This window comes from Asterias rubens, chromosome 11 (assembly GCF_902459465.1).
Source record: "Asterias rubens chromosome 11, eAstRub1.3, whole genome shotgun sequence".
Taxonomy (NCBI): Eukaryota; Metazoa; Echinodermata; class Asteroidea; order Forcipulatida; family Asteriidae; genus Asterias; species Asterias rubens.
This window is the reverse complement of record NC_047072.1, coordinates 2,656,302-2,668,728: the sequence shown is the minus strand read 5'-3', so window position 1 is coordinate 2,668,728 and position 12,427 is coordinate 2,656,302. Positions and strand designations below refer to the sequence as shown.

Below are 12,427 nucleotides of genomic sequence, written 5' to 3'. Positions count from 1 at the left end.
TATAAGTTTTAATGATTAGGTGTTCGGAGCAGAGCATAGCTCCGAACACCTTTTTTTTATTGCGTCCCTTAACCGCTAACTCGTATGAACTTGAAACTTCGAACATAGTTAGATATTCACATATTCAGAAACAATGTTTAAGTTACGTCATGATGACGTCATCCGTTCTTGAGTTATGAAAATTCAAAGTTTATTATTTCAAAAAATCATAACTTTTGATCTACATGATGGATTCTTACAATCGATACATCATCGGAAAGGTCGTTAAATCTTGACGGATTGTTTGTATATTTCCGTCAACGTCAAAAATACATTTTTGGTTTTGACTACCATCATACTACGTTGATTACTATGGTCCCCGTCTGATCACTGAAGTTAAGCAACATCGGGCCCGGTCAGTACTTGGATGGGAGACCCGCTAGGCCAGTTAATAGTATTGTTTTCATATTTTTTTTTTAACTTGTTTTGATATAATTAGTTTCGTTTATAGTCTGTTTTCAAGGCGTTTTCAACAAACATTTCCCTTCCGTTAGTTAGTCTCTTCTCCAGTCATCATCATTCATCAGTTCCAATGTCCTGAACCACAAAAGCTATTTTGAGAATCTGTACATCATATATGAAAGGGCTAGGGCTTTACACACGCAGTCTGTTTTCAAGGCGTTTTCAACAAACATTTACCTTCCGGTTAGTTAGTCTCTTCTCCAGTCGTCATTAACCATCAGTTCCTAAATCCTCAATCACACAAGCTGTTTCGACAATCTATACATCACATGAAAGAGCTTTACGTACGTAGTCTTTTTTCAAGGCGTTTCAACAAACATTTCCCCTTCCAGTTGGTTAGTTTCTTCTACAGTCGTCATTACTCATCAGTTCCTATTTCCTCAACCACAAAAGCTATTTTGACAATCTATACATCATATGAAAGGGTTTTACGTACGTAGTCTGTTTTCAAGGCGTTTCAACAAATATTTCTCTTCCGGTTAGTTAGTTTCTTCTCCAGTCGTCATTACTCATCAGCTCCTATTTCCTCAACCACAAAAGCTTTTTTGCCAATCTATACATCATATGAAAGGGATTTACGTACTTCACAAAAATGGGTATGTTGGTGACGTTATCTTGACCTTTTGACCGGAAGTGCATGTAAAATGCTTTGAATAGGCGTTACTTCTTGGAATTATCGCTTTGTATTGTCCACCCGGCTTGTATTGTTGTACTCCCGGATGCCGAACACCTAGGTCTTGTTATGACAAAAACTTAAGTCTAGTTACTTCTTCATCTTCTTCTCTTCAACTCTTGTCCTCGAACAAAAGCACACTTCCCAAACTCGTATGAACTTGAAACTTTGCACATAGTTGGATGTGCATTAGGAGTGGAATACTGTGTTAGTTACGTCACGATGACGTCATCCATTCTTAAGTTATAACAATTCAAAGTTATAAAAAAATATAACGTTTGATCTACATGATGGATTCTTACAATCGATACATCATCGGAAAGATGAACATTTGTCATGTTTTGATCAAACACTGAGAAGCAGAGACCTGACATCGACCGGCCACCCCCCCCCCCCCCCCCCCGTACAAAGGGCGTTTTAGACCCGCGGAACTCACGGCAGTATTACACGATATATAACTTATTGAACTTAGTACAATCATCATTTTTTTCTGATTATTTATTAAAACAACCATGCAAGTTATTCTGAGTTTAATATTTGTGAAGAATTTGTTTTCTCGAATTACATAAGCCATTTTGAACATTCTCTATGTCTTAGGAACGTACGTAACATTAACTAATTGTCGATTTGTTATTGTCAAACATGCTTGTATTTTTTTACTTGTGGCTGGCCGGAAGCCGAACACCTTGTTTTTGTTATGACAACAACTTATATGAAGTTATTTTTATTATTATTATTTCAAGAAATTGAGTGTCCTCAAGCTGTACAGAGAGCCAAGAGGTCGGTGTCAGAAGAGGAGCCTAACAGTATTTGTAAGTATGAAGTTAATACGAAGGTAGAGGGTCAAACTAATTAATGAAGACAAAGTAAACACTTACTCTTTGTTAAAAAGGCGCAGTTATCTTTCGTAAATTCAACAATTGAAATTGTCTTTCTCCAGCAAATTATCAAAATTGAAGGACGTGTTTTTGTCTGAATGTTTGTCATTGTCTATATACAAGTATTTCCACTTGACTGATTTATACACTTAAAAACATTTTCTTGTAGAATAATTCTCTTAAGGAGAATGGACGATAAAGTGGAGACACGTGTGAACTATTTTACAAAAGCTTGCAATAAATCTTTACTCAATTTGTTACGAATCTACACTTAAGTGTAGATTCGTAACGAAGTGTAGATTCGTAAAAATAATCTACACTTTCAACAATAGAGTGACGTCACATAAATAGTTTAAGCCCGATTAATTTTAAACGCAGTGGATGATTATGAAGGAGAAAACAGGACATACTGTGCGATGGGCTTGAGAGATGTGACGGACCCTAAGACCTTCCCGTGCATCCGACGGGCCAAACTTCTCTCCAGACGGGAGGGGCTGCCGTTGGACAGCCACCTGGTTGAAGCGTTTTATGACTGCTGTAAGAGTAAAGCAACGGCGAACCAAGGGAGGAGTGATGCAGATAAGGCTTTGAATATATTGGTCAATGAGCAAAACGCTATGATACGATCAGACTTTCCTGAAAGCTGGATGTTCTTCAACATCACGACTGGGTAAGTTTACACAAAATTGCATGTTGGTACACTAACCTCAGTATAATACAGTAGTAGTATACACATAGTGACTGCTTCATGTGCTATGGTTAAAACAACGACTTCCGAGGTGATCCCCGGAGCTTTCTATTTTTTCTAAGGCGCCGCCGAGAGAAAATGGAATGGTTCGGGGATCACCGAGGGCGTCGGAGTTTTAACCATAGCACGAGTAAAAGCAGTAAATATTTTGTTTACTAACACTCCATCATCCTCGTTCGTACGTGCGTTTCGGATACGCAGATGCACAACTGATTGTGTTCGAGGTGGGTAAAAAGGCGTCTGGGTACTGCACGCCGTGTGATAGTCGTCGGACTATCACACGGCAAACGATGCACCACCACACGGCCGCCGTTTCGAGTAAATCTAAGACATATTATGTGACGCGCTCTAAACCAATGACAAGGCAGAATGTAAGGGGTGTTATAACACTTGACATCAGATTACCTTTAGTTTTCGGAACTGTTAGACTGTTATAATCATTTGAATCAGGGAAACTCACCCGGGAGAAATAATTTCGAAAGGTGGCCACGTTTTTGAGGTTTCGCCAAAAAAACGGAGCGATATTAGTCCGTCGAAAGAAGAAGAATTCGTATTGGAATACACAATATGAGAAGCGTTATCGTCAGTAACGCTTCTTAAAGACATATTATGACATCATTTAATCTATGGGTTATAGTTAAAACTGATAATTTCTCTAAAACCCCATAACTTCGAAATGTTTTTACACTGATGTATTATTGCCACTAGCGTAAACCTTCCCGTTAACCGTTTCGGAAAATAAACATCACAACTCTATATAGAAAAGTTTGCGGTAACACCATGTAATAACAATCTCTAAATGAGTTGGGGTGGTTCTGAAAAGAACCGTTGGATTAACTCGACGTTTCGATCAGTATGCTCTGATCGTCTTCTGGAAAGAACCGTTGGATTAACTCGACGTTTCGATCAGTATGCTCTGATCGTCTTCTGGAGAAGACGATCAGAGCATACTGATCGAAACGTCGAGTTAATCCAACGGTTCTTTTCAGAACCACCCCAACTCATTTAGAGATTGTTATTACATGGTGTTACCGCAAACTTTTCTATATCTTACTTCCACCATGCAAAGTTTCAAATCCTACTTATCACAACTCTAATTTGTGGCTTGTTTGTGTTTACGTTATAGGGAAGACGGTTCTAAATTTCAAACTGTATCTCTGCGCCATAGTGTAACTACTTGGGTAGTGGAAGCCATTGGTGTATCCAACCAGTACTTAATGTGCGTCGCTGAACCTGCCAAACTGCGAGTTCGACCGCTCTTCTTCTTAGATTTAGCTTTGCCATACTCGGTCAAACGGTTGGAGCAAATTGAGATTATCGTGACGGTGTTCAACTACGCTGAAGAAGAACTCCCTGTAAGTGTAAACAAAAGAATGGACTGGGCCGAATTTTGTAAATGTAGCCCGGACCTATATGTATACCCAGACATGTTCCTAAATGTAGCCCGGAATTAGGGCATGTTTGGGGCTACATTTAGGTCCGGGCTACATTTAGGGCTCGGGCTACATTATGGTGCCGCACAAACGACTCACGGGCTTGGATTGTGGGTGATAGTAGTGTGTGGAAAAGCGGTGTGTGTGGGACTGTGCAAACGAGCGTTTGTGTGCTTCTTCGGGTGAGAGCGTAGTGTGCTATTTAAAGACAGTCGGGGGACCGGAACAGGAGTTGCAATGCATTCGGGCATCGTATTCGTGTGGCTGTGGTTGTGCACATTTTCAGCTTTGGAGTAAAAGCAAACTATTACACAGCCTTTCAAGGCTATGTACAAGTAAGATGCTTTCTGTTTTACTGGCACAGGTAACAGTCCACCTAAAAGGAGCAGAAGGTTTGTGTTCCGAAGCTCAACCAGGCGAACTGTCCGAAGGGAAAACAATAAACGTACTCCCCAACGAACCTGGTGCCGTGAAGTTTGTCATAATTCCCCTGGAGGCAAAGCGAATCCCGATAGAGGTGCACGCTTCCAGCAACCTGGAGGGCAAAGACAATCACAACGATGCCATCGAAAAGTTCCTAAATGTTTACGTGAGTATCGAACTTTCAATGCATTAGATTACAGGGTCATTACTAAATGTTTGTAACTAATTCTGTGTTTTTAAAATGTATTTTTTTTTTTTCAAGTATCACATTTGAGTCTTTTCAGTGCACACAGGGACAACATTTTACAGTTTTTACTTGTAGTCTGTGATGAAATAGATAAATTGAATTGCATTGACAAATTAGCACAAACAAATTATGTTTAAACATTAATACAGTGGACACAAAAACTCCCAACCGGTGCTGTCACTCAAGCTGTGTTGTTTGGAGAAGACTCAATCGACTCAAGTTGACAACTGGTGACGGCAAATCCGCTCAAGAAAATTGGATCTCTAGATCTGAACGACCAGGGCCCAATTTTGTGGCTCTGCTGCCGTAAGCACAATATTGGCGATGTTCGTGATTATACTTGGCGTATTTCACGGGTTAGCTGGACATGTTGGCTTGTGCGCAGAAATTCGGCTCAAGCGCGTAAGCAGAAATCGTGATCGTAAGCGTATGATTCGACGGTAAGTCACCCCTCCCATAGGCGACCTGGTGTGATCACTGTCCAGTTTTGTAAACATTTCACTTGGTCTGGTAGAGGATGATTCATAGCTCACTGAGCCATCTCCCTGGTGGCCATACTTTAAGTGGAGTATAATGGGCGATTGTTAAAGTATTGGGGACTCTGGGGTATCCCAGCTTAAGGTTGTGTCTATTTGGTTACGGGGAGAGGAACCTTGGTTTTGGACTCGACAACAATGGCCCAAAGCTTGAAGCTGGGCAAGTGCACCCAATTGCTTACCTGGTTTAAGACATCAGGGCCCAACTTCATAGAGCTGCTTAACGGTCGATTTTGTGCTTAACGGGTGCACCTAGCAAGTTTTTCATTTCATAGCCTTGCTTAAGCAAGGTTTTTTGCTTAAAACGGCGAGGCAAGCAAGCAAAAAGGGTCCTTAAAGCCCCTTTGCTTAAGCACCCTGTTTAAGCGCCGGGCCCAGTTTCAAAGAGCTGCATCCCGTAACGGTCGATTTTGTGCTTAACCTGCGCACCTAGCAAATTTTTCATTTCATACCCTTGCTTAAGCAAGGTTTTTTGCTTACATAGGTAAGCAAACAAAAAGGGTCCTTAAAGCCTCTATTATGCTTAAGCACCCTATTCACACAGCTCATAGTGCAACACTCATGCAAGCGATGTTATTGTGCCGGCACAGCGGTGATTGTATGGTAGGTGTAGCGAATAGACGAGCGTCTAAAATGCTTCAGAATCATGCTGTACAATGTATTATCTTGTTTACTTTCAAGTTAGTGTGTAAACCTTTCGAGGGGCACTTTGAACCATTACAAATAATACATATCAGACACAGAAGGTGATGAATTTGTTTTATCGCCACTCGAGTTCACTCCGCATTTATTTCGCCCGCCATTTTGTCAGCACCTTCTTCTTTTTCGCTTAAGCAAACGATCTAAAATGTTGCGCGCGCAGTTTGTTTACGTGCTTAAGCTAGCGCAGTTTGTTTACGTGCTTAAGCTAGCAACCGCTGGTGAAATAGGTTTACGTTTAAGCAATTTTTGTTGCTACGTTAAGCCATTACATTTGCTTACCGTTAAGCAGCCCTAGGCCATGCACACAGTGCAAAATACACTGCCTTCTTCTGTTTTGCTTAAGCAAACGATCTAAAATCTCCGTGCGCAGATTGTTTACGTGCTTAAGCTCGTGTACGTTTAGCATGGAATCCGAATGGTTTTCAGCAATTATTTTTGCTACGTTAAGCGAACAAATTTGCTTCCCGTTAAGCAGCTCTATGAAATTGGGCCCAGGTGGGATTCAAAGGGGCGGGCGTTTTTGTTTACAGTGAAAGAAAAGGGATCACACCTTAATTGATATTAATTAATACATGTGAGTGTTTATGTTGGGTGTTGTTAAAAAAAACAAACTCGCATTTGGCTTGCTCCATTAAAGAGAGGCTGCGGCCATCTAACACTGCCATTGCCTCAGCAAACGTAAATCTTTCCTTATTTATGTACACAGCAAGAGGGTTACATACAGCGAGACACTGAGACAATAATGGTGGATCCAGTCAACTCCCGAGCCCTGGCAGGAAACCGTCGAGGGGGAGAAGATCAGTCTTTTCAGCATGACCGTAAGTACCATCAAATATATATGGCAACAATAGCATGACCCAATTGCAAAAAAAGCTGTAAAGCAGAGCAACTTCCATTGCTTGGCAAAACTATTTAGTATTAATGGGGCACCAGCTGCAACAATGTAAATTGATGGATTTTTGCTAAATTGTTATCAGTTTCTGTTATTGCAATTTCTGGGAGGCGCTTGGCAGGTTTTTATGCTTACATTGTTTTATTTCTGTTTATATTTTTCTTTACAATTGGACACTGAGCCCTAACTTGCCTCTAATAAAACAAATATGGAAGTTTCAATGTTTCATCAATTGACATGTTAGTTTTTCCATTTTTATTTTCGTATGGACAAACATTCGCAAATGAACTGTAATGTTTTCCCCACACTTCAAAAACAGTTAGTCATGAAAACAAATGAAAAAAAAAAAAAAAAAAAAAAAAAAACATTACTGCTGAGCGATGTGGTTGTTTGCATGTGTGTGTGACAATATTATACTCGTGGATTAATTAATTAAATACATCTGGATGTGTTTTCTGATCACTTTAGGAAGCTTTCTCAAAAGTCGCGGCACTTTCTATGCATGAATAAATTATACTCCACTAAACATGTGCTACGATCCAGTGGAACAACTGTTTTGCTAGACTGCATAGCTTACAGTGCGTTTCAATAAAACGTGTCATCGGCCCATTGTGCCGGTCCTGTGAATAAAATTCACTTAAACCATTTCAACCATTCAGACTTTTGATGGGCTTCTCACTCCATTGTTAAGTGTGTTTTGTTGCCTTGGATCGGACGAGTTGGTCAGTAAAAAGCGTTTGTAACCGTTTGTTATAAAATGCATATGGTTGGAAAAGTAGAATACAATATTCTGCACAACTTTGCCTCGAACCTGTGTGTTTTTTGTTTTACCTTGTCGATTAACACGGTCGGCCATTTTTGGGAGTCAAACTGTGTTAGTTCGCGACGTAAAAAGAAAACCGTGCAATTTCGAGGCAAATTTGTGTGGATCATTGTATTCTACTTTTACAACATCTATCCAACCATATGCATTTTATAACAAACGGTTACAAACGCTTTTTTTGACCAACTCGTCCGATCCAAGGCAACGTGTTCCTTTAACAGAAGACTAGATGTTTGAAACTCAGAGGCATTACCTTCTCGTATGTGTGTGTCTATAGAGTTCTGGGGTGAAGATGGTGAAAACAGCCAGATCGATGTCATACGATACAACCTGAATGGAGATGCCATCCCTGGTACCCATAAAGTCCATATCAGTCTCATGGGTATGTATTAGGGCCGAAGTTCATTAAAAAATACGTATTATACGGTTTTCGCGTTCGGTTTGGCAGTTCAAATAAAAGCGCCCTCAAATATCATTTATTGACAGGTTAAAGTCATGTGACCAACGTCTCCACCCCTTTCTTTATCCCCCCCCCCTTATGCCCTCTTATGCCCCTCTTCCGATTTGTTAGGACTTGGTTAGGACTTGGTTAGGACTTGTTAGGAAATGGTTAGGATTTGGTTTATAGGAGATGTTAGGATATGTTAGGATATGTTAGGACATGTTAGGACTTGGTTAGGACATGTTAGGATTTGGTTAGGACTTGGGTTGTAGTCCGGCCGCTGGTGTGAAGAGGTACCAGAGACTGGTCCCCGTCCTCGTAGAATGTTGAAGTAACCTTACGCATAGACGTCATCCAGCCGCAATCTTTAGATGTGATGATGAAACCATTTTAAAGACGATTCGCATGACACAGGGATCCCACACGTTTTTTTTAATTCCGATTGTGTGTGTGAGTGTAGTGATGAATGTTTGCATTCGTGTCTGCCATCAAAAGTTTATTCTGTCTGCTCTTGAGGGAAACGTCCTAAAGTTCACTGTAGGGGAGCAGTATATTGTTTTATACACCGAATTACAGTGTAGTGACGTTCAAGTTTACAATTTTGTAGAGAAGTCATTAAGTGTTTCAGGTGAAGAACTTGGAATGATGTGAGGGATTAAGGTCGTATCTGAAATTGAAGGCTTCATCCACGGCTACGGCTACGGATAAGGCATATTATCAACCTTACAAAATGAGGTCGCACAAGAATTGGTCAAACAAGTATAGTGCCACTGATGATAAAATAATGACCGTACCATGGCCAAACTGACATCACTGAATGTCACAAGTTTGGTAAGAAGGCCAACAATTCTAGCTTGAGATGGGTCAGCCATAGTGCAATGGTAATGCCTGGCATAATTTGGAAACAATACACTTGTGATAATATTTGTGTTGATCATAAATTGCCGCAATTTTTTTTCGGCAAAACTGACATCAACCAACGTAACAAGTTTGTTAAGTCTACCACACAGTTTATATCTAAATTGAGTTTGGCCAGTCTTAGTGCGGAGATAATGACTATTGGGCTTTACATTAATGAAGAAATGGCTGCAGAAATGTTTTCAAAAATTACTTCCACTAATGTTTTTATACACAATTGATGAGGAGACCGTAACCGCTTATAAACTCTAGCATGGTTCGGCCATTATGCAAAGACAATTACTGGAATAGTGTGCGGACAATAAACTTAAAGGGTGGCTGCAGTTTTTTTTTTTTTTATTCATTTAAACGATTAAACATGACTTTTTGTACCTGAAATATTTTTTTTATTTTTTTTTATGCGCAAGTATTTTAAAAATAGTTTTCAAGAGATTAAACGTTTGCATAAACGTGACGTCATGTTGGTAACCCGAGCCGTCGTGCCCCCTGGCTGTGTGCAATAGAGACGTGTGCACTGTGTGGCCTGATACCTAGGCGCGTGTAGTTAGGGACCAGACTCTTTTTGCCGACGATATTATGTTTGAATTCCCGACGTGACGTCGATGGTAGGGGCGGTAACAATCCACAAAGGGGGGGGGGCATGACTTATTCGCTCATTACGCAAGTCAGATATGTCGGGAATAAACAAAACACATTTTTTTTTTTTTTATTGATGCTCAATACATATATCAGAAATAATGACAGCAAAACTAACTGTTTTATTTTAATTCACTGCAGCATCCCTTTAAGAAAGTTTTGTTTTGTGGTTTTGGTCTTGTGCGTTATTGGTAATTGACCGCAAAGCCGCCAACAACCAGTGTATGCAGATGTTTCAGTTGTGTTTCGTTATCATTATTTTCATAGGGAACACCATGGGCAATGTTATAGAAACCGTCCTTGGAGGAATAGAACGACTTCTTCGCATCCCAGGTGGGTGTGGTGAGCAGACCATGACTAGACTGGCACCTAACGTCTATGTCTACAGATATCTCAAGTTTAGTGATCAGTACACTGCTTACCTGGAAGAGTCTGCTAAGAAGTACATTGAAAATGGTGAGCACCCCGGAGCCCGATTTTTATGTTGGCATATTCTTCCTACTGTTGTTAGTTTCAAAAGCCCCTTTTTCGAGTGCAGTTAATTGTATTTTATTGTGCAATTATTTATATTTTCAGTGCATGCATTTGCTAAAATAATAAAATGTATAAGCTTTATGTTACTGAACATAAACTGCACGCCCTGTGAAACGGGCATGCGTTCGATGTTGTACATAAGGCTTGCGACCCAAAGTTTGTTCCGTGAAAATCCTTAAACTAATATTAACTGATGTGGAAAATATAATTAGCTGCATTGAAAATACAAATAACTGCATGTGGTTAATAACTACACTCGACAATTTAGATAAATGCACTCGTAACATAACTGTATTCGAAAATAAAATAAAGATGGCACTATTAACACCAACCTATTCAAACTTCGAATGGGCACAACAATGTTCCTCTGGTCAATGGGGCACCTCGTTGAGGAACAAGAACCTTGCAACTTAATCACAGGGCACCATGCTGTGGTTCCGTGGGTTGTTTCAAGGTTTGCCATGTGTTCAACGTCAGCTGCCCTTCTCAAGAGTACTGTCCGACTTTCTTTACAATATCATTCCTAAATTGTGGCTGCTTCACAAAACTTGTACACTTACAAAGAAGTCCTGAATTTGTCTGCAGGATTTCTAAATGATGTATTATGCAACTGTTTGTATTTGCAAAGTCATCCTCACCATGTGCATATACGTTGTAATTGTCAGGAGTGATACATGAGCTGAAATACCGACATGATGATGGGTCATTTTCTGCTTATCCATCACGTCCGGGTAGTACTTGGTGAGTTTAAAACCTTGTAGATGAAAACTAGTACAACTATTAAAAGCATTGTGGTATAACGAAATTAGTTTGAATGTCTTCTTTACCAATAAAACCCAATTTGATGTACAGTAATTTCACATCCCTTAGAAAACGAACATTAGGTTCCCTGTTTCTGTCTAGTTAAAACATATTGGTATAGAGATAAATACAGTAACATTATTTTGAGTTGAACAACGAAATATTGACTACAGCATGCAGGACTTGAACCCGTAACCCCAACAAACTAAACTTTTAAGCGGTCTCCCTCGACTGCTGCTACCTCCAAGGTCGCATCGCATCCGGGTGTGATCCGTTTGCTACACAGTCAAACAAAGATATTGACACAAATAAATAGATAAACTGGAAATATAAGTGTTGTAGTTAAAAGAGCCATGCATGTTGATCCGGAGGTTGTAGGTGCAAATCCTGCTCTCGGTCACTTATATACCGTTGAAAAAAAAATGAAAGAAAATAAAATAAGTTATAAACTAGTTGCTTCATACATCTTATAACTTTCTGAGCAAGTGTTTTTTTTATATCTCACTTTCAGGTTGACTGCCTTTGTGGCCAAAGTCTTTTGTCAGGCAAGAGAGTTTGCTTACATCGATGATAGTATAACTTGTCAACCTTTGGAATGGCTGACGACAACGACACAAAACGAGGACGGTTCGTTTAGAGAGGTTTCAGTTGTGTCTAACAAAGGAATGATTGTGAGTATACACAAATCCATAATTTGCCACCACTGGCAACGTAAATTCAATTAGTCAACCGGTATATTCCACAAAATGAAACACATGACTGTGAGAATAAAAAAAAACAGCTGAGAGTTCTACCCAGCATTTATTTAGTGGCGGAAAAAACATGTTTTTTTTCATAGTCGAAACTTATGGCTTTGGATACCTTTTTATGTGCTGGTAAAAATTAGTTTGCAATATCACGTTTCGTTCAAAAACAAATGTAAGTTAACTTAATAAATTCTGAAAAATGACTTATTTCGGGAAACAGGGAAAAATCTGCTAGTTGTGGTATGGGGCATTATTTGCATCACCCCCACTTAACTATCAGTATGAGATGAAGACTTGATAGATAGCAGAGATCATTGTGTGGGCACACAAATAATGGAACATGAAGCTTACACAAACTACATACTTTATGTTATAAAAGTAACATATTCCTACAGTCACTGAAACTAGTCATACAACTGTCAACTGCCGTGTAGCCAGGGATCACACCCAAATTACGATTCAACCTGTGAAGCGGCAGCCAGGGGATCACCAAG

The 12,427-nt window shown here is 39.8% G+C and overlaps 1 protein-coding gene across 1 annotated transcript in view; it reads left to right on the top strand.

Annotated features, from left to right (window-relative positions):
* Window positions 1-12,427, top strand: part of LOC117296621 (complement C3-like) — a 58,850-nt gene that overhangs the window by 21,314 nt on the left and 25,109 nt on the right. The window contains 9 exon segments of the mRNA XM_033779642.1: window positions 1,918-1,986; window positions 2,431-2,722; window positions 3,927-4,155; window positions 4,598-4,822; window positions 6,848-6,959; window positions 8,134-8,238; window positions 10,120-10,308; window positions 11,052-11,127; window positions 11,699-11,858. Of these exon segments, the coding sequence (XP_033635533.1) occupies window positions 1,918-1,986; window positions 2,431-2,722; window positions 3,927-4,155; window positions 4,598-4,822; window positions 6,848-6,959; window positions 8,134-8,238; window positions 10,120-10,308; window positions 11,052-11,127; window positions 11,699-11,858 (1,457 nt within the window).